General features: G+C 42.5%; 3 protein-coding genes across 3 annotated transcripts in view; 2 read left to right on the forward strand and 1 right to left on the reverse strand.

Moving 5' to 3' along the window:
• LOC115146163 (CDK-activating kinase assembly factor MAT1-like) overlaps window positions 1–2,948 on the reverse strand; it is an 89,527-nt gene extending 86,579 nt beyond the window's left edge. The window contains exon 1 of the mRNA XM_065004206.1: window positions 1,944–2,948. The gene's annotated coding sequence lies outside the window, so the exon portion shown is untranslated. The remainder of the gene's footprint in view (window positions 1–1,943) is intronic.
• Window positions 2,903–11,476, forward strand: LOC115146161 (homeobox protein SIX4-like). Its single transcript, XM_029688053.2, has 3 exons — window positions 2,903–3,789; window positions 7,288–7,973; window positions 8,928–11,476. The coding sequence occupies exons 1-3, from the start codon at window positions 3,062–3,064 to the stop codon at window positions 9,557–9,559; spliced, it is 2,046 nt and encodes a 681-aa protein (XP_029543913.1). The 5' UTR covers window positions 2,903–3,061; the 3' UTR covers window positions 9,560–11,476.
• A 6,021-nt stretch (window positions 11,477–17,497) lies between these two features.
• LOC115146165 (homeobox protein six1b) lies at window positions 17,498–21,656 on the forward strand. The gene is made up of 2 exons (XM_029688057.2): window positions 17,498–18,315; window positions 19,235–21,656. The coding sequence occupies exons 1-2, from the start codon at window positions 17,756–17,758 to the stop codon at window positions 19,527–19,529; spliced, it is 855 nt and encodes a 284-aa protein (XP_029543917.1). The 5' UTR covers window positions 17,498–17,755; the 3' UTR covers window positions 19,530–21,656.
• Window positions 21,657–23,239: the final 1,583 nt, after the last annotated feature.

Genomic DNA, 23,239 nt, shown 5'->3' on the forward strand with positions numbered 1-23,239 from the left:
TGTCCTTGTCTCATCGCGCACCAGCAACTCCTGTGGCGGGCTGGGCGCAGTGTGCACTAGCCAAGGTGGCCAGGTGCACGGTGTTTCCTCCGGCGCATTGGTGCGGCTGGCTTCCGGGTTGGATGCGCACTGTGTTAAGAAGCAGTGCGGCTTGGTTGGGTTGTGTATCGGAGGACGCATGACTTTCAACCTTCGTCTCTCCCGAGCCCGTATGGGAGTTGTAGCGATGAGACAAGATAGTAGCTACTACAACAATTGGATACCACGAAATTGGGGAGAAAAAGGGGTAAAATTCAACAACAAAAAACACTGCTAACCTACTGTGACGCCCCATTCCTGCCAGTAACACCTAAAACGTAAGGAGCCACAGCCAGAAAACACTGGGACATTTGATTGACTCTTTAACTAATAGGAAGATGAATGTCATAAATTACAAGGTAGATCATTCAGCATGGGAAAGAGTAATCTACATCACTCTGCCTTCTAAAGGGGTAGTGACCAACAGACACACAAGAACCTAGCCTCCACCTGCAGAGGTGTCCCTATCAGTCCTTCCTTGATCTGTACCTACCCAGCCTAGGTAATATCCCTGGCCCACCGGCATCTGTGCTGTGTCGTCGCCAAAGGACACAGGTCCTGCGTCATCGTGCGTAGGTAATAAATAACAGAAGGCCACGGCGACAGTAAATGTGCCACAGTGGGGTTTAAATTTAGATGCAGGGTGGAGTGGTTCCATATAGCGCACGGGACGGCCTAGACTGGATGGCTTCACAGCGTTGTCAGCTGTCAGCAAGACTCTCTCCCCAATGCAGATAAGACCTTGCCACAGCTTGACTAATTGACAGTCAGACCGACCGACAGACAGCCAGATAGGTGGGCAGGATATTTTTGTTTCTAGAATTTCATTAAAATAAGCCTACACACTATGTTGACTATGAAAAAAATACCACTTTTGTCAAGATTAGGCTGATCTCCAGTGACAGATCGGATTTAGTTCTGGATTCCGAGATTGCACAACATTTGCACATGAACAATATCACACCAAACCTTAGTCAAATAACCAGCAGTCGGGACAGTCAAAGACAACATCCCAATGTGTGTGGTTGCAGTTTCCTAGCAGCACCCTGATGATCTGGTAAACAGCTCTGAAGAGCACCAGCAAGGTGACCGGAGCTAGGGAAGGGCGATCCTCTAAATTGCTTTATTGCAAAGTTATTTCAATTTTCTCCCAGTGTGACCCTGCGTCCAGACAGAACAGAAGCTCTGAGTTATGAGTGGGCTGACCTGATGACGAAGCACAGCCACTTCCTGATGGTACGGTCAATAAACATGCAGGGTCGAACATATGCTCCAGCAGACACCAGCATTTTCATCAGCTTCAACACCCATAAAATCAACAGGTCTCCTCTCCATCACGGAGACTGGGTGGATGTCTGGGCTTAAAAAACCGGGGGGATTTTGGGAACAGCTTTATTGCAATCTTTTTTTAATGTTACTTCCAACGATACTGAGCGACTACATCAACCAGAATTGATATATGGGAACAGTTTCCGTATCACAAACAACAAGCCAGCGCTGTTCATTAAACGTGTGCATACTGTAAAGCTTGTAAACAAGACACGCTGAGACAAATATAAGTTTTTATGTTGCCGATAGAAAGAACATATTAAAACAAGCAAACATGAATGTTGACATCACGCACCAAAAGGTAACAGCTCCTCACGTTCAGCTTGACAAACTTTACAGACGTACTAACTAACATTACAGTTTATTTGATATGTCTTATTGTAGTTGTCTGGCTAAATAATACACATATATATATATATATAAGGACCATAAAAACCTGGCCGGCCGGTCCACATTGCCTCCTTGCATGGATTGAAAACATGCAGCTAATAGCTGGGAAGGCTAACGTTAGCTAGTTATCATGAATTGATACTCACAAACATTCACCATTCGTTCCTGTATTTTGCTGTCTTGCATCTCGGACACCCTTGGTTGTCCATCTCTACAAAGCACCGAAAATAGATGTCAACAATGAACTAGCAAGTTATCAATATCTCTTTAACAGTTCGCACAAGTGGTAAAATGTGTCACATTTAAATTGTCCCGATAAGAACGTCGGTGGTAAGATCGGTTCCTAGTTAATGATCCCTCATAGCGCACCTCACTAAGTGGACAAATGCGTAATAGTGATAAATCTTGTTATTTTCAAATTTAAGATTATGAAAACAAGAATAAATACACACACACGACATTTTCAGAGCTCCACAATGCTTAGGCTTATTTCATTTTTTTAAACAAAAATTATGCATTTTCATTTGATAGCCTGTTAGATGACCTATTTGAAAACATGAGAAACTCACTATAGTAATCAGCAAAAAACATTGCTAATAATAATAGTCTAATAATCAGAGCCTAATAATAATAGGTATTTGTATCAGCTATTGTTGCATTATGATAATCAAATAGCCTATCAGTTCATTTCCATTAACTGAGCTAACGCATAAGAAACTTTCATTAGTTTGCTTTTTTATATTTAATCGATGTTGGAGTTGAATGTATAACGTAGGCTATAAAGAGTAGGCTGCTGTACGCATATCACAAATTATTTAATTTAGCTAACAGGGGCAGTCCATTATTGCACAGCTCAGTTGGTACAATCAAAAAATAATATGCCATGATGCAGACAATATGGAGAGTCTTTTCCGCTCCCATATCAAAATCCCAACCACATTCACCTTGTACAGGTAAGCCTCTGAAATTTTGTACGTCATGTTTGAGTGACAGCTGCAAACCAAACATTCGTCTCTTGGTCGAGGTCGCTCCTCCCTGGCGGAGCCCTTCGTAGCCAATCGGGTGGCTCTCCTGCAGACAGACCCCAATGCCCTCTTGCTACAGTTCCCGCAGAGTAAAAGTCACGTTGGAACGAAAGGGGAGCGCTATCCACTTACAGCTGCTGCCAGATATTCGATCGCATTCGCATGGCGAGGGGGTAACCTGATCGGCTGAAGGCTTGCCGGAACCAGGGAGGAGTGACTTACCAGGAAAGGCTTGAAAAATGTCTTCTTCTTCAGGAGAAGTCACAATTTCAAATGACATTCAGAAGGAAAATGTGAAGACGGACAGGCGAGAGTGTATCAAGCTTCTGGCGCTCGATACCGCGGAGTTGTCTATGGAGCGCGCAACTTCGAACACTGATGCGGTCCACAGTGAACTTCTGGTGAGCGCGACTTCTTCCCTGGCATTCTCCCCGGAGCAAGTGGCGTGCGTCTGCGAGGCTCTGCAGCAGGGAGGCAATGTGGACCGGCTGGCCAGGTTTTTATGGTCCTTGCCACAGAGTGACCTGCTACGCGGCAACGAAAGCATTCTGAAAGCTCAAGCTCTCGTCGCTTTTCATCAGGCTCGGTACCAGGAGCTCTACAGTATTTTGGAGAACCACAGCTTCAGTCCGTCCAACCACTCCTCGCTGCAAGACCTATGGTACAAGGCACGGTATACCGAGGCAGAGAAAGCGCGTGGGAGACCCCTGGGCGCCGTGGATAAATATCGCCTGCGGAGAAAGTACCCACTCCCCCGGACTATCTGGGACGGGGAAGAGACAGTATACTGCTTCAAAGAGAGGTCTCGCAACGCACTGAAGGATCTCTACAAGCAGAATAGATATCCCTCTCCAGCCGAGAAAAGAAACCTCGCTAAAATCACGGGACTCTCTTTGACGCAGGTCAGCAACTGGTTCAAAAACAGGAGACAGAGGGACAGAAACCCGTCCGAAGCACAATCAAAAAGGTGAGAAAGAACAAATAAAGTATCCGTTGATTGCTTGATTTTACGCAAATAGCACAGTGTGCGTAATGGCACATTTAAATTGTACATTCATTACCAGGAATGATTTTTGAGATTATTGCTGGCAAGGTCGAGCTGGCTTTCCTTGTATCATACACACACATGACTGCCTCTGGCTATTGCATGGTAATCGCCCATAGAGCTTGGTGTGTGAGTTGACAGCGTAAATAATTAACATTAGATAGAGTAATTCCGAAACAAAAAAGTGTGCCAAGTAGCAAACACGCCGCTAATGTTTTGAAATATGAGGCTGTTGACATCCAGATCGGGTTTCTTTTGAGTGTTCAGGCGCTAAGAACATGGACACCAGTCCAACATTAGCCTGCTATATTCCGAATATAACTTTTATAGTCTAAATGGTGTTATAAATAAGTTGTTTTATAGATTTAGCCTATAAGTATGAAACAATTATATAGTCTCCTGACAGTGTGTGTGTGCGTGTGCGCGTGTGCGTGTGTTCAAAACGAACTGAATACCTCACCTGTGTGTGTTCAAAACCAACTGAATACCTCACCTGTGTGTGTTCAAAACCAACTGAATACCTCACCACATAAATCACTTTAGCTGTTTACTTTTCCTTTTAAGCCGAGGGTAATCAGAAAACCTCCCTTCAGCGTTTCGTTTGAAAAAAACCCACCCACAGGCAGGCAGATATATTCCCTTCTTTTTATGTTCTCTTCTCTATGAACAAAGCTCGTGTGCACCTGGTGGAGGTGAGTTCTTTCTCTCGCTCTCTCTCTCTCAATTCAATTCAAGGGATTTATTGGCATGGGAAACATATGTTAACATTGCCAAAGCAATTGAAGCACGCACACACACACACACGCACATACACACGCACACGCACACACACACACTTCAAGAAAGATGATGTCATAAACAGCTCACAGGCATTTTTGCTCGAAGGACGTTTTTTGTGTTTACAATCCACTTCATTCCAGTATGTGGAGGCCAATAATTATATTGCCAATGACTGAAAAATATTGTCCTTTGAGTGACAAAATGAGTGATTATAAGCCATAGTTATTAAGTTAATTTATGGAGGAATAAGCTATCCTTCTTCAATAACTGGCTTGCAGGCCTCAAGACGATGAAGCAGAAGTTTCTCAGAGTCAATGAGGCTCTTTATTTCAGAGAGCGAGTCTTTTTTTGTAGCGAGGGAAATGCAGCTGTTTCAGTCACTCACTCATGATGAAAAATACAATTGGAAATGGCATTGTTCGATTTCTTCATATTTTCTTGACATTACAAAACTTAAAATGTGAAGTTATGCAAACAAAAAAATAAAGCAAAACATATACCAATCACCACCAAATTACAAATAAATGAGTTGCCCATTTGTGTTGTCACGCTGCCACAGCTGACATTTGTCACCCTGGAATTTATTGCACCAAATGGTAGGTCCACTGTTGGTTGTATTGTCGTCCAAGCCTACTAGGTCCTGAAGGAGTTTAAATAAAGGAGATATAATTCAATGTATTCTCCACGGAGTAAAACATTTGGTAGTCACCACACCTCTTTGAAGCAATGTTTGTGAGATCTCCATGGTTCACCTCTGTTGTTGTGCCCACAAAGATTCTATAAAATTCTATATGCACTTGTGCTTGACGTTTTATCACTATCTCAATTGGCTAAGACAGTTTGAGGGATCGATTAAGTTGCATTGACAAGTCAGCCACATTTCTTAGTATGCAAATAATAAGGTATTTTGCATGTTCAAATCAAAAAAAACAATTCAAATGTTATTTGTCACATGCTTTGTAAACATCAGGTGTAGACTAACAGTAAAAAGGCTTACTTACGGCCTTTCCCAACAATGCAGAGAGAAAAATAGAAAAATAATAACACAAACAATAAATACACAATGAGTCACTTGGCTATATACAAAGGGTACCGGAGTTGATGTGTGGGGGTATGATGTAAAAGAGAGACATGTACATATAGATAGGGTTAAAGTGACTAGGCAACAGGACAGATAATAAGCAGTAACAGCAGCATATGTGGTGAGTCAAAAGAGTTACTGGAAAAAGGGATCAATGCACATAGTCCTGGTAGCTATTTGGGTAACTACACTGAACAAAAATATAAGCACAACATGTAAAGTGTTGGTCCCATGTTTCATTAGCTGAAATAAAAGATCCCAGAAATGATCCATGCACAAAGGGAGCTTATTTCTCTCAAATTCTGTGCACAAATTTGTTTACATTCCTGTTAGTGAGCATTTCTCCTTTGCCAAGATAATCCATCCATAATCCATCCACCAGGTGTGGCATTTCAAGAAGCTGATTAAACCGCATGGTCATTACACAGTTGCATCTTGTGCTGGGGACAATAAAAGGCCACTCTAACATGTGCAGTTTTGTCACACAACACAATGCCACAGATGTCTCAAGTTTTGAGGGAGCGTACAATGGGCATGCTTACTGCAGGAATTTCTACCAGAGCTTTTGCCAAATAATTGAATGTTAATTTCTCTACCATAAGCCGCCTCCCAACATCGTTTTACAGAATTTGGCAGTATGTCCAACTGGCCTCACAACCGCAGACCACGTGTAACCACGCCAGACCAGGACCTCTACATCCGGGTTTCTTCACCTGCGGAATCGTTCTGATTGGCTGGGCCTGGCTCCCAAGTTGGTGGGCCTAATGCCCCTGTTCAGTCATGTGAAATCCATAGTTCGGGCTTAATGAATTTAGTTCAAATGACTGATTTACTTAAATTAACTGTAACTCAGCAACATCTTTGAAACTGTTGCATGTTGAATGTTTTTGTTCAGTATATTTAGAAGTCTAATGGCTTGAGGGTAGAAGCTGTTCAGGGTCCTAATGGTCCCAGACTTGGCGCATCGGTACTGCTTGCCGTGTGGTAGCAGAAAGAATAGTCTATGATTTGGGTGGCTGGAGTCTTTGACCATTTTTAGGGCCTTCCTCTGACACTGCCTGGTATAGAGGTCCTGGATGACAGGGAGCTCGGTCCCGGTGATGTACTGGGCCGTTCGCACTACCCTCTGTAGCCTTCTGTTTACAGGAAATGACAGTTTATTCCTTGGTAGTGAGTGATGCAATATTTTATTAATTTATGCAATGTTTACAGCCCAACATACACACACAAACACACTACCACTCTGAGTGAGAAACACACAGGCACACCCACTTTCTCAACATTCTCACAGGTCTGCCTATGATTATCTTGGTTTCAAAATCTGTCTGTCTCACTCACTCTGTCAATAGTAAAACTCCACCTCTGCGCTCACAAAAGACAGCAACATACTGTAAGTCAAACTAGTAGGACAACTTACTTCTCTGACCTCTATTCTGCCTCACACAATTCTATTATTAAAATCTATCAAAAGTGTAGAAGAGGACATATTTCATTCCGACAGTCCCCGAGCATCTTTCTATATCTCACTGTCCCTTCTCTCTGACTTTTTTTCCCCACAGTGAATCTGATGGCAACCACAGCACAGAGGATGAGTCTAGTAAAGGACAGGAAGAGCTTTCTCCACTCCCCCTCTCCAATTCATCTGACGGGGCGATGACCCATGGGGCCCTCCCCCTGCAGACAGGGTCTCTGGACAGTGGGTTGGTCATCAAACAGATTGGGGACATCAAGATGCCCCCTGGATCCAGCAGTGGAGTTCTCTTTAACGGGAACCTAGTGACCAGTAACCCCTCCACTGTCTTCCATAATGGTGGCTCGTCTTACCTCCAGGCCCCCAGCAACATCCTGTTCAACGGGCTCAACCTGGGTGTCCAGCCCCTGGCCTTCAACCCCCAGCGGCTCTCTGGGGGGGTCTTGATGGGGGGCTCTGGTGTGGACATGCAGATGCAGGCAGGCCAGGAGAAGGGGCTGGGCAGCTCCGGTGTGGACTACGCCTCCTACTCCGGCTGTGTGAACGGGGCAGAGGTGAAACTGGAGGGGGTTCACGGCATGGCAGCTCAAAATGCCGGCTCGTCCGTCCTCACGTTCAGTTCGTCCTCAGGGACGCTCCAGCTGGGCGGTTACAGTCAGGTCCATGTGCACAGCGGCATATCTGACGGCAACAGGGCATCTCTGCTCAACAGCAATGTAGGTCTTCCTCCTCTGCAGCTCCCCTCTGGCTCCTCCCCCTCAGCACTCTCACAAGGTGGGTTGACTTTAAACTGGTTGTCAGTTCTATGTCAGCTACATTGAAAACTTAAAACCCACATTGAAGTTTTGCCGATAACGGTTATTGGTGAGAAATAATTATTGCTTAGAGTATTTTAGGATTTAATGTCTTCTTCATTGCTAATGAAAGATACATTATCTGTGCATTTACAAGAATATGGTGGTAGTTGACCCTAACCTTTCTAATATTGCAACCAAATCCCTTTCTTCTTCTTCAATAAAGTGAATGAGTCCTGGGTTGAAATAGCAATGGGTGTAGTCATCAGCTCTGTTATGCGTTCAATATGTCTAAGCTGCCTTAGCATTTGGCCTTCCTGACTTTGGGTCTGAGGCCAGAGGCTTGTTACTGTACTGCAATGAGTTGGGGCTCGACGTACATGCCAGACACACACACACACACAGTCCATTATCTTGTGTGGCGATATATGGTGGTCCTGGAAAATTATAGAGATGAATAGAACACAGGTTCTGAAGTCATCATCACTGCACACTCCTGACCTCAGGGGGAGAGAGGTGGAGAATCTGTTTCAGACAATTACAGGGCTGAAAAACTTACTAACGAGGAGAGAGTCATTGCAGCACTTTGACAAAAAGCAGAGACTTCATACCAGGACAACAGAAAAGTAAAATAGAAAGAAAAAAATGCCTTTTTGTTGGCCCATAACAGACTTTTACATCAATACAACTCTCCTGGGTCCCACAGGGTCAGCTTCAAAACCCAGGTGTGAGAGAGACACAGCAGAGATTTCTGATGTATTTCTGCTGGAAGTTAAGAACATACAGCAACAGTACAGTAAGAGTGAAGCCAGAGATTTGGAAGACTGTTAGTCGAGTCGAGCAGGAGTTGGTTATAGTGGTTCAGAGATAAGGGTATAAAGTACTGTTTGTAAGGAGTATAAGATGTATAATGTCCTGTCATTGATTATCCCAGGTACAATCCAAGTGAACAATGTAGCAGTCAGTTCTTCCAGTGAGGACTCCTACCACCACCAGCACCATCAGGACAAGCTGGCCATGGCCCCCATGCACCCCAGCACAGTGTTATACAGCATGGGCAACACTGGACAGACCTCCATCAAGAAGGAGCCCATGGAGGGAGGCGGGGGCGGTGGGGTGTACTCCTACCATCATGGCCTTCACCTGGACACCAGTGGGCAGCTCAGTTACTCCTCAGCCCCCCTAAACTCAGAGGAGGTCCCCTCTAGCCAGGGCCCCACCCCTTCCTCTGATGTAACCATGGTCAGCTCCTCCAGTCCAGAGCCTGAGGTCTACACCACCCTCACCATCAGCACCCCTCTGATGGCCCAAACAGACCCGAATGGACACCACCTCCAGCCTGAGTACCTCAGGGGCCACAACCCACAACCTGTCCCCTCCTCACACCTCCTGGGCCCTGGCATGAACAACAACTACATGTCTGTGTCAGAGAGTAAGGTGGACGCAAGTGGCGATGGGGTGAATGAGATGGTGCGGGTCATGTGTGGGGAGATGGAGCCGGGGGAGGAGAAGGAGCTGGCCAAATTACAGACAGTGCAGATGGACGAGGATATGGCTGACCTTTAACCTGTAACCTATGACGTTTCATAAGCACTCAAATCTGCCCAAGCAGTGATGTGGTGAATATTTTTACTTTTTTGTGTGTTTTTTTACCATTAATTTCTTCTAAGTGTTAAATTATTTGCTAATGTTGTGTTCATTTTACCTTACACTGCACTCTATTCAGATGCAAACCCCTTGGATTGGCACCATGAAGTCATCCTAATGAATGATTTTAAAACCCCCAATTCCTCTATGCATCACAGAAAGTCAGAACTAGAAGTCCCTTGCATGCATATGAACCACATTCTAAGTGTGCATTTTTTATATACAACACCTGTTACTTCCCATTGAGTGGACTTGATCCACAGAAGCAGGTGTTGGAATGGCCCTGGTCATGTGACCAGGATGTTTCTCCAAACTAAATGCGTCATCTGGGTCAACTCAAAAAGGTCCTTCAGTAGGGGGAGGGGAGCGTCTCTGTGAAAATGTTCACTAAACCACTACAATTGCTGCACTGAAAACCACACATAAAACCACATATGAATAACAGGACCATCACTGTGCACAGCAGTTGCTGATTTATGCAATTTAGACCTCTTCAAATTCTCAGAAAGTCATTCAAGTCTACCATCCTCCATAGTACATTCATCATTTGTTACATATCATGTGGGCTGAGGATGATTCATCATATTTATGGCATGGTTTCTGTTCGGGGGACTTAAGAAGAAATGAATGTGCCTTTCTGCCCCGTAGAATGTCAGTCTGCACTGACCTCTCCTAATTTGCACTAGCATCAAAACACTATAACAGAAGATTGTAGCTTCAAAGAACACACCTTTCCCTCTGGACTGATCAAACCATAGCAAATCTATACTGTGAAAACATATTTCAAGCTTCATCCATTATTGGAGACAGAGAGAGGTTATAAAGGGGTTGTGACACAGTCCGTATCTATTTGAACATAGTAAGACCACTATATGCTGTTTGTTCATTTTGGCAACAGTATGTCCCATCATTCATTTTGAAATGTCTCTCAAACCGTCTCTGCAAAAATATACATCAGTTATATTTGTCTACACAGTAAGATGCAAGCACATTTATATGATTGACTGTTGTGCCTGTTTGTATGAGAAACTGGAAGGGGAGCATTGTGTTTGAGGGAGGAGAACCACATGCAGTCCAAAGTGTTTTTTTATGGAGAGGGATTTCTATTGTGTCCCTTTGCATGGCAAACTGAGTTAAGAATATGAAAATGTCCTGGTTACTAGTGCCTTTTACTTTTAATTGTTATTTTCTAAATACGATTGAGTGTGACTAGCAAGTTCTCTACCCTCTGATTGATTGGTGCAGAGTGAGACACATGCAAACTTCCATGGTTTTCAGATAAAGCTCTTCCACTTTGGGTAATTTTCTGGTATTATTCGATTGGTGCATAAGCCAGACATCTCCTGTGATGTTGAGGTAGGGAGTAAGTGGGCTTCATACATCAACAAATGTATGTGGAGCACTTCACAACTGAAGACATGAACTCCACACAGACACACAACACAAAACCATAATACCCCATCTCAACCGCATGACCAACAAATGTAATTTACACATAACAGTAAGACATTAAGACACAGATCCATGTACATAGAGACTTGCCAGTACATTTTCCTTTGTCAGGTTCCATGACCTAAACCCTCACTCAGAGTAGAGCTATGAACAGACTGCAAACTGACATAAAGATTACATTACAGAACAACTTTGTCTACATGCTCTGATGTCATATACCAAAAATAAGCCATAGGCATGTGGTAAAACAGATTGTTTTTTATTTTAGTTTGAACTGTATGTTTGTAATCTGAAATGATGTGAATGTATTTTTCTAAATCTCCATACTGCATTAAAAGTTTATATTTATAAAAATATAAAACTGTTACTAGTTTTTGTCATGAAAAAAGTGTTCATTTGGCTCCTTTACCATGACTAAATAATTTCTAGATGATTTCTTAATTAAACATGTGAGTTGGGTTTGTGTTTAATGTTATGTCTACAGTGGACCTAAATTCTCCAGACGGGAAGCATACGTCTTCTATATATTTAAAAGGCTTAAAAAGCCAACCTCTGCGAGGATGGGGGTATAACAGGCATGCCCTGATCCAACAAGCCTAGAACTGCGCTCTGCAAACCTGCAGTGATCATTTGCACATGCCTGGCAACCTGGTGTTCATTAACCCTCCTATTCTCATCTCAGCCGCCGTAATTCAAATAAACAGCAATGAGATTTCCAGAGGTACTGCTCTTAGGGGTGGGGGGTCCATAGCTCCACACAGTCCTATCCATGGGCCCTCTCCCTGGGATAACCCAGAGCAAGCTCTCCCTGCCTCACTCAGCTGATCCACATATGGATGAATGAGTATGAAGGGTTGTCACTCACAGGCACTGTGTGTCTGTACAGAGATATCCTGAACTGCTCACATAGCTTTGGGGGATTTTTAATGATCTTCCACCCAATTCTGATTCTCTCCACCGGCTCCCAAGTAAGGCTAGTTAAGATAAAGGGGGATAGAAGGGGCGGGGGAATGGATGCATGGGTGGATAGGTAGATGGAGAATTTATAGTGGTTTTGAGACTGGACTTCAGGTCTTATCCTCTTCGTAGATCATTTTTATGGGTTCTATACGGATGACCCAAATAAACAGAAGGTGTTTGTCTCCGCTCATTCAATGGAGAGAGAGGGGGAGAGTGGGGGAGAAAAAGGAGAGGGAGAGGCAGGTAAACTGGTGTATGGTTACCTGTGCACTGGTGACTTCGTTGCCATGGGCATTGGATTAGCTGATTGTTAGGTATCAGGTGATGCCTCCTGTAATATTGAAGAGGGTGAAACGGCTTTGTTGAAGCCCTGAACAAAGTCTGATTGGAAAAGGGAGCCAATGTTCTCATGGGGTGTGGGCCCCAGAAAGCTTCAAATTTCCCCTTTTTATTGTGCCTGTAGATTAGAAGAAAATGAACAGCACAGTCAGTCCTTTTCAAGGAAGACTAAACACTATTTTGAAGAACATCTGTTGGCAATATTACTACATTATTTGTATTACAGTATAGCTTACAAGGCAACCTTAATAGATGGATGTATTGCATATTTAGAAAACAAAAAGTTTAAAAAGTAACTTATAGATGTGTAACTTTTAAAATAACACACTTTATACATGAGATGTGTCCAGCAGCTATTGTTCAACATCAAATACACCAATCCAACCACATAATAATGTTACCAAAAAGTTAAACAAGTAAGATGTATAATTTCGTCCACAATTTAAAACGTGCACTGTAAAACATGCGCGGGCGAGCAGTAAAAGAAGGGACCCCCCCAGAACCGAGGCCTTATTAAAAACGGTGACCTCTGATCTCTTGGATGGTTTCAAAGCTGACATTTAATGCGGCGCAGCAGACTGCAAGCCATATGTAACATGACCTGGGGAGCGCGGTACTCCGCTGCTCCACATCCCACTAATGAGAGGCCAGGGGTCGCTGGGTGCTGCGCTGCTCCAAAAGACCCACCACCAATGCTTTACCCACGGAGATTCATTTGTGGGGTTCCGAAAGTGAAATGTAAATAAATGAACCTAAAGTTAGCAAATATAAGTACAATCATAAATTGATGTTTAAACGCGCACTTTATGGCGTTTACAATGTGAGATGTGTGTGTGCCTAAAATCCATTGGGAACGACTGAGGTTAGCTTATAGGCCAAGTTGTTTTCGCCATCAAAACCACAACGCAATATTTGACTTCGACATCAGATAATTGAGTTGTTATCAGGCGTGAGAAAATATATGCACATGTTCAGTCCTCCATCCACAACGAAAAATAAAAGGAAAGGTGCGACCTGGGGCAATTTAATGCTCGGTTCTGCACTATAACCGCAACGTATAACATATGCGTAAAAACGGTCCAAACGTGCACTACACATGCCAGTGTGTTTCTACCCATATCTATATCTCTCCCCCCTCACACGCACACGCGCACCGGTGCACGCACACGCGCACCGGTGCACGCACACATGTTGGGGTGTTGTTCTCCACTGAAATGGGATATGTTGAGAGAGAGGCAACAGCTGGGAGTCCGCATCATCGCCACGCCACACTGGTGAAATTGTATTTCCCATAGAAACACACCACTCTGTAACAGGAGGGACGAAAATAAGACTCATATGACTATTAAGGAGTTTGACTCTGTCTGAAAGCAATACAAACATGACAGCTCCTTCCCCCATGCCAAATGTCACCTAATCAATGTTTACTATATGTGTTTTATTAGTTGTGTTACCAACACTCATAGGCCTTTCAAGATAATGGTGAACTTAATTTAGCACATAAAAACATGAACACTAAATATTCTCTCCAAATAGCCTAATTAATTGGAGGGTCCGTTTTACGCATTGTGAATATCAAGTCTCGATCTGTGCATAACGCCATGGGGTTGTTGTTTACAAACTGGCGCCTCCTCCCTACCAGGAACCTACACATTATCTGAAACTAATGGTCAAGTGGTTTAGAAAATGAGGACAACACATTTCAAAACATTGTGGTTGTTTTATTACATAGAACGCCACGGCAAAGCCTCTTAATCGAATGATCGTTTAACAACATCAGGACCAACGTTTGTTTACTAACCTGCTATATAGCCTTTTGTAGCCTATGAGGTAGCACTGCGAGGAAAGTGAGCCGTAATGATTTTGATGGGAGGTGACCGCAGTGCTCTTATACAAGGCTAATTGTCTAACATGACAGGAAACTCTGTTAAGCTGATAATTGCGGCTCCAATTTCATTTAACTCACTCATGTCAACAGTTGTGTTTTGAGAAAGCAACCAATTCGGAGTATTGCACTTAAAGTGATGAATAGGCTTGTATGTTTTACAACAAAAATGTAGGTCTGGGCAGGGCCTATGGGCTAATTCAAACTAATAGTATTGAGGAAAAAAGTCATATTGGGGTAATTAATAATCACATATCCTATACTTCGTCTCAAGTGAGTGAGTTAAATTACCAAAAGATTCTGCAAAAAAATCTTAAAATTGTATTTACAAAGACAACAACATTAGGGTTATAAAAATATAGTAATCTAAGCCAGACTTGATGTTGTCTAACGGCACTCATTTTTGTTTAAAAATGTTTGCTGCATATTTTGCATAGTTTGAAGATATATAGGCCTATGCAACGAATTATATGGGGTGTCAAATATTATAGGCCCACCTTTTAATTTAAAATAGTTTTACAGCAATTAATTATTCGGCCTGGGCTACGTCTCGAATTATTTTGATTTATCCAAGTAGGCTAGATATATTAAGGAAAGCCATGGACTACATAGGCTACATTCCAAATGTTTCAGCCAATTTGAACAGTATCAGCATTGTTCCAGTCAACAGCTGAAATAGCAGTTTTGATTAAGCGAAAACCATCTGCTTGCTTGTGTGAACCCGGTCTTGCTGGACTTTCATCATTTTACTCTCTCCTCCCTTTTATAAAGAAAAAAGCTTCAGTCACAAAACGCCACATATAGACGGTTTGATATGAGATATGGTGACGTTTTTATGAAGTGCTTTCTCGGTATGTATTTGTGGATTGTTTTCTTTCTCCCTCTCATTTTCCATCCACCGACGTTGTGTGCAGTAGCAGAGACGTCGCCAATCGTCATCGTTGCCCGGGGGCAGTGGAGGGGAGTCCACATCTTGAAATAATCACGACCTGAACTAAGATTGGGCACGTCCCCCTGGCTTCTCGGGTTAAAGGAGGAGGCGCGGCGCAATGTGGTAGAGATATTAGAGAAACCTGAGAGCGGCCCATAAGACAGCTCATTTGCTGGAGCGCTGGGGTATAGAGAACTGAGCGGAGCGAACCCCATAGGCCTCCGCCTAATGTCGAGGACCGACCGGTCAACCGCACAATATGCACCTTTTATTCACTGAATGATGGGGCCTTCGTTTTCGATAGCCCACCTCAACGTATTTCATAAGTTCTTGTATGTTCTAATTTGCATGACAGAATGCACATCTCTCAGCCAATTTTAGGCTATACTTTGGATGCTCGTTTGATGTTGTTTTCCTTTATAATCAATACAACTGGGAATAGATCGAGCAATTATACATTACTGTGCATGAATTCATCAGGAGGCAGTTAAATTGAGATCATAATAATCTCAGCAAATGGTTGGGTCTTACACTTCACTTATTGCATATCCTCGTTCATTTGCTTTTATGGTGGAAGTTCCATTTACAGAAGTGCCGCTAAATCAATTGTATAATCTTTATGGTATAGGCCATTATTTTCAAACAGATTAAGCTGGATATTCTAGATTCGCCTCTCATCCAAGCACGAGGTTAGTTTTTACATGTGTCTAAAACCACAGAAATGTATTAAACCAACGCTCGATTAAGCCCTTTTAACTGGTAGGCCTAGTGGTGTGTAGAATACCAAATATGTTAACAGTGAATTACCTATAACATTTAACCCGAGATCTATATTTCATATGTAAAATCAGATATTGGTTAAAGATGTAGGCCTAACGGACAGAATAAATAATATTGCAAATAATATTGGCTGCCCTAGAAATGCTCCTTTCCGGTGTCTACTTCTCAACGTGTTGCCGGAGAGTCAAGTTGCAAATCCTGGGAAAGATAAAGAAATTTGATCTATCCTTCAAAACAACGACTCAACGACCAAGAGCCCGTGACTCACATAACTCATTTACTAATGGATAGGTTTTATGTTTCACGCCACAACATTGAGGACAGCAGTGGAGAGACGATTTATCTCCAGGGAAATAACCTTGGGGAGGCCGGAATAAAAATGTACATAATTTCGTAGAAATATAAAGATTTCACACCATAATAAATGAATAGCTAATGCAGTACTGTTCGTAGCCTAAAATGTACTGATGCAAATTGAAACGAAAAAAAAAAATCTGAAAGCAGATATAACTGATCAAAATGATTCAATGTATGACTCGTGGTTTAGGAAAGGATTTTGGAAATTGAAACAATTAAACAAGCTGCAAAAAAAGAACATTTAAAAAAATAAATACATAATAACAATAATATCGATGGAAATGTCCATCGATGTGTTAACACATAGGGTAGGCCTATGGTGCACATGCGTAAAGAGGAGTCACACCAATCAAATATAAGGCATATACGTCATTACTGATGCACAAACTGAATATCATAACGGTTGGTTCATTGGGGCTATTATTTGGACAAAGTTAGAGGAAATATATTTAATCAGATTCCAGGTTCTATACCACACGATGCCTTTTGCAAATCTCAGTTGAAAGCTCAGTAAAATATCCTACACGTGTTAGGCGACTATATCTTTCATCAATAGACCATCTTGCAATATTGACATAGAAGCCTTACAAAGAACTATCCTAAGTTATTTTTGGAATAAGATGTTTATTCACATTATAAATACCTGTACGTTTCTTAACGTTTCTTTCCTGTCTAAAAGCCCCAACCTTTTTGGCAGGCACTCGTACGTAATGGCACGTATAACTATCATAGGAAGTTATTAAATTATATCACCTCATAAAATACACTACTTGATAATTAATAGACTATGAAAAATAGGAGAGAAATACACAATCTGCGTGCCATTAACTCCGTGGCAAGATGAGGGCGGTTAACAGTGACAATAATGAATAATGCATGGTGATGCAATAAATTACTTCAGCTATATTCATCGATCTCTTGTACTTCACTTCAAGCCTTGTCTGGAACTTTCCAAAAACATGGGAGGTCCTGCATGAAGGGAATGATAAAAATGCTCTTTAAGAATCTGTAATAATTGATTAGCATTTAGGTACCTTTGCTCCCTCAGCTAAAGCTGGAGAGGAGTATGGGATGGGGGGCTCCAATTTCAGCCCCTGACGTACTCCCTCCAGGGAGGAAACGGAGCTGCAAACCCAGTTCTGCTCGGCTGCCAGGGTATAGGGCAGTGGGAGAGCCAATCAACGAATCGCGCAGCGCTCTCTTTAAGCCTGACATATCTCCAACAGGAACAAATTGTCCCAACAATCAACATCCGAATCTCCCGTGCGCATCAGGGGTGGAGTGGATATTGTCCGGACGCCGGATTGCACTGGGTTCTGGAACACAATAACAAACCAGTGAAGAATATATAGACAGAAAAACAGAATACCTCTGGATATCGGTGTTGGTCTGGGGATTGAGACCCGACATCATGTCAATACTACCTTCGTTTGGGTTTACCCAGGAGCAAGTCGCCTGCGTCTGCGAGGTCCTGCAACAAGGAGGTAACCTGGAGAGGCTCGGTCGTTTTCTCTGGTCTCTCCCAGCTTGTGACCACCTCCACAAGAATGAAAGTGTACTGAAAGCAAAGGCGGTGGTCGCCTTCCACCGAGGGAACTTCAGAGAGCTATATAAGATCCTGGAGAGCCACCAGTTTTCCCCGCACAACCATCCCAAGCTGCAGCAGCTGTGGCTGAAAGCGCACTACGTGGAGGCGGAGAAATTGCGCGGCCGACCGCTTGGAGCGGTGGGGAAGTATAGGGTCCGCAGGAAATTCCCTCTGCCCCGCACGATCTGGGACGGCGAGGAGACCAGCTATTGCTTTAAGGAGAAGTCCAGGGGTGTTCTTAGAGAGTGGTACACGCATAACCCCTATCCCTCCCCGCGAGAGAAAAGGGAGCTGGCCGAGGCCACGGGACTGACCACTACGCAGGTCAGCAACTGGTTCAAAAACAGACGCCAGAGAGACAGAGCCGCAGAAGCTAAAGAAAGGTATGTTTTGACCAAAAAAGTACAATCAAATGTTGCCATAGTAGGATTAATACTAGGAAAGAATAAACTAAACATAATCACATGCGTAATTTACCAGAGTTGGAATTTTGTTGAATAAATTCCCAACTAATTTATTTAAAGTGACATGCCCTTATGCTGATTTTTAGAAGGCCCAACTAATATTACAACATATTTATACTAAAGGGTTTTAACCATTTTAAATGACAATTTATCCACTGTAAATTACATTTCAAACATTTAGTGTGATACCCCAAAACAAAAACCTATGGCCAACATACGTTTGAAATGGAACCAATGACAAACTATTGACTGTATCCTTATAATTTCGATAGTGTTCTAAATATTTCTGGCATCAGAATAAGTTATAGCTATTTAGACAGTGATACATGTATATTTGGAGCTACAGGTCACGGTTTCAGTGGTCAAGATATGGAATCATTATGATAGAAGACATTATTCTCATGCAATAATTAAAAGTATTGCGTGTGGTCAAAAGTTTCCCTTTTGCAATTGAAATGTCAAAATAAAAAAATGGATTGAATATATTTTTAATTGCATTATCCTAAAGTTTAAACCAATTTTGGATTGGCTTGTTCTTGGCTTATAATTGAAATGTCTAACTTGTATTTGGCCTATCGATTCTGTAAACCTGGGTCCAAGATTGTTTATTCACAACCGTAAATCACCACCACGAAAATGATGCAACAAACAAATGATGACTGTACTCAACTTTTGCATAGTTAAAATAGTTACACGACAATACGAGTGTTAGGAATTGGTTGGGCTATATGCTGACTTGTTTATTTTTGTGTTACAATCTTTATAGTCCTCAAAGTGGTATGATAGTATGCTATAAACATTTATATTTCTAACGTCTTTACATATCTTCCCTTCTCAGAGAAAACAGCGAAAACAACAACTCCGGTAACAACAAACAGAACCAGCTGTCTCCCCTCGATGGCGGCAAGTCGCTCATGTCCAGCTCGGAAGATGAGTTCTCTCCACCACAAAGCCCTGATCAGAACTCTGTGCTTTTGCTCCAGGGAAATATGAGTCACCCCGGCGTCTCCTCTTACCCTATGACGGGTCTCGGTGGCGCACAGCCGGTGCATGGAATGCACGGACACCCGCACCAACTCCAAGACTCGTTGCTGGGACCTCTAACATCGAGCCTTGTGGATCTAGGCTCCTAAAGGCAAACTGATACTATCTTTTAAAAGACTGATAACTCTACCAGCTTGAGTACATATATGAAATTACACTATGGTACCTTATAACTAGACTGACCTCTGTCTGTCGTTAAATTTGGTTAGAACTATAACGCAATTATTTTATGCGCTTATCCTGACTTAGGAGGTACCCTCCTTCCCGTGAAAATACAATCAAACCCCCTTTTACGAACTCTTAAGTCAACGAGACACTTAAACTGGACTGCCCTTTTGCTTAATTTATGATATTTTTTGTTCAGATAAAATTTATAGCAACCTCCTGCTATGGAAACTAAGAAGCGACGTTTTCATTAAAATCCTATTAGTTTCCAATAAAACAAAAAGAGACGTCAATTTGTTTAATGTGTATTATTTGTATGTCCAGTCAATAAAATAAATAGCATTATATCATAGCCTATATTCATCCCTCAAAGATATGTAGAGCATGGAGAACAAATATGGGCTATAATAAACCAAAACATTTTGGTCACGTTTTCTTCCTTGGTATAGCATTGAGCCATCTACATTTTACGCACGTCCATGATAGCAAACAATACAAAATATCTGTTCAACTTTTGGGCAGGGTGTATTCGAAAAGCACATTTAGTTTCTTAGGCCTCTATGTCACCATTTGGATGGATAGAAACCACGGTCAAAGTTCTCTGTTTAACTCTCCAGACAAAATGGACATATTTAATCTTTCCTTGAAATTGTTGCTTTAATTTTCACCCAACGTGGAATTTCAGATATGTTAATGGAGTTAAAACTCAAAACATGATCGATTCAGAATAACAACAAAACATCCGGATTGGGAACTGTAAAATGTGGGGCCCAAAATGTTATAATTCGTTTTTAAAAAAGGACCACGAGGTATGCACAACAGAGTAGTATTGTCGATGATATTTAAAGCCATGTTTTGCCCAAGGCGAAGAAGCCTGGTTCTCGCCCGTGCTCCATGAGCGCTGCGGATCATTACGTCTGTGTTGCGGTGTTTACTTTGCTCTCTCCAAGTGTTTGTTCTGTCGGTTCTGGGCCACGGAAAAGCAACACCATCTGCGGAAGGCGTGATTTTACATTAATCTGTAGCCTACTACGAAGAACAAATAAACCTCGAAATTGATTTATGTTTTTTTAAATACTCCCTCCTTCATCCTTGTTCAACATCATGCACAACTTTTAGAATTACAATACAATTAGTATTGAACCCTGTTATCACTCATGTTATACGCTAACTATCCTATAATAATGATGGGATTTGAAAGCTCAATGATAAAACCACCATCACCAACAACAATAATAACAACAGTAGCCTAATCTGCTTCTTATTTTAGTTATTAGCATACTAAAATTGTCTTATAATAATACAAACAATATACAAATAATAACACTACTGTAATAATATGAATAATTGCTGTTGCAATCATTGTCAGTCGAATATATCGAATAGGCTAATTTAAGACTGATTTGTATAGGGTCTTACAGCCGCGTTAGGCTGTAAAGCAATCCTCAAAGGACAACAACATTTATAGCGTACTTTTTGGGCCAAATATCTGCGTCATATTTTGAAAAATGTCTCACTTGCACTCCAAAAGTTTCTGGTAACAGAGGACAACTCCTCTGCCCCCCTACCCCTTCGGCTCATGTCAGGGTAAATTGTTTTGAACAGAGAGCACGGAGGATTTCCTGGGCCTAATCTGAACCAGTTGCTGCTAGCATTAGATCCTGATTGCCAAGATTGCAGGGCTATGCCCGGCTATAGCACGAGGAACCCTGGCCTGGGGCAGTCTGCATCCCAGAGGCGGTTGTCATTTGGGACTGTTTCTTAACCTATCATGACCACCAACCTACCATGTCTACCAAATACAGTGGAGTGAATATTTACCATTTACAGCCATGCAGTTTATATTTTTAAGTGATGCGGTTGTTACATTTTGAATAGTTTTCTAATAATATGTTATACTACACCTACAGCTACCATACTACTAAAATAAACTTGAAACTAGTTATGCCTTGGGATTCCCTGTATATAAATATATCCTTTGAATCTAATATGCAGGAACATTTGGACCTCATTTGAACTCTAAATAAAGCAGGAACCTGTTATTTTATCAACCCCACTGTATTTGACTTACAGGAGACACATAAACAAGTCTGTCTCAAAAAAGTGTCAGGGACTCAAATGTAGGTTAGGAATTTTCTGCACTCTGCCTCCCACTCACAAATAATGTGCAGAACACCTTTGATTGACAAAATAGACTCTTTAGACCAAATTTGCACGAAATCTCCCATGTGACTGCAGGCAGAGAAAAAAATATAGCCTGATTGGCTAACAGCCAATAACAAAGGCACCAAAGTGAATGTGCCAGTAAATCTAGGGACAATATGTCTGGTAAAGGATGGACACACGAGAGATTACTATGTGCCATACAGGAATTAAGCCATCAATGTCACCTCTACAGGGGTGGAAATAGAATATGAATTCAATCTCTTGCGGAAACTCCAACAAGGCTTTTAATCACGCCTGAATTCCGCACTTCGGATCCCAACCAAACACGGTGCGTTCACACTGGACAGTTAACATGGATACACACATAAACTGTGAGTCTACTGTATCTGGCACACAGAGCATTCCTCCTTTCAGTTCTACACGTGGAGTCATGGTGCAGCAGTGCAGCATGTGTAGGAGGAATAGACCTAAGCCTCAGGCACTGGGCTCCTTCATTAGAGCTGAATGTGATGTGCCATCAGGTTCACTGTGAGCTGACTAGGGCCAATAAGAGCAGCTGCTAATGGACAACAGAGTCGTCAGAAGGGCATTTTGTTTTTCATGGATATGACTTGCAGTGGCATTAAATCAATGGCAGGAAAGTCCTTGTCGGGTGTAAATAAACATATAGAGAGTAAATTAAAGGCCGCAGTCTGTTCTAAAGCGTGGGAGAGGGTTCTGGTATGTCGATTTTGGTAAGCACTTAGAGTGAGTAAAATGATCCATCTACAATGAGGACAAAGCTAAAGGTAAGGAACTTGTTCTTGGGCTGGCATTCTCAGGTCTAGTGACTGCAGGTAGCCTTACCCCTACATGGGAGCATTGTGTGAGACAATCCCAGGTATCCATAACCACGGGCTGTATGAGGGGTGTGGGCATGGGGAGGTGGAGGTAGAAGAGGGGTGATGATGGACAAAAGGATCTTTTCAGGTCTGCCGCAGGGACGGGGACGGGAACGGGGGCAGGGTGGCGGGTGGCGGGGTTGTGGGGAGATTTCCTTACCAATGATGCATGGATCTGACAACGCTCCAGCCTGGCTGGCCCAAGAGGCAGACTGTGTGTGTGCAAGAGAGAGAGAGCGTGTGCTATAATCCAGTGCTATACACCTTTGAACAGCTGTTCTCTGTAGTGTGTCTTTGTACATTTTGGGAGTGTGTTGTTCGTTATAAACAGCGCGCTCCATAGAAAGTCTCCTCTCAGACAAGTGGTCAAGCAGGAAGCCTCTGGTACAACAGGAAGCTCCAAGTAGCGTTGGCGAAATAAATATTTATCTCTATCTCCCACTATGCTGAGTGATGCATGACCCAGAGTTCAAAGACAAGGAGGAGCACAGACTCCTGATGCTCCCAAGCTATTAGGGTGTAAGATAACATGTGTGTCAAATGAAGGGCGTCATGTAGAGGAGACAATGAACGGAAATTTGTATATA

Source organism: Oncorhynchus nerka, linkage group LG18 (genome assembly GCF_034236695.1).
Source record: "Oncorhynchus nerka isolate Pitt River linkage group LG18, Oner_Uvic_2.0, whole genome shotgun sequence".
Lineage (NCBI taxonomy): Eukaryota > Metazoa > Chordata > Actinopteri > Salmoniformes > Salmonidae > Oncorhynchus > Oncorhynchus nerka.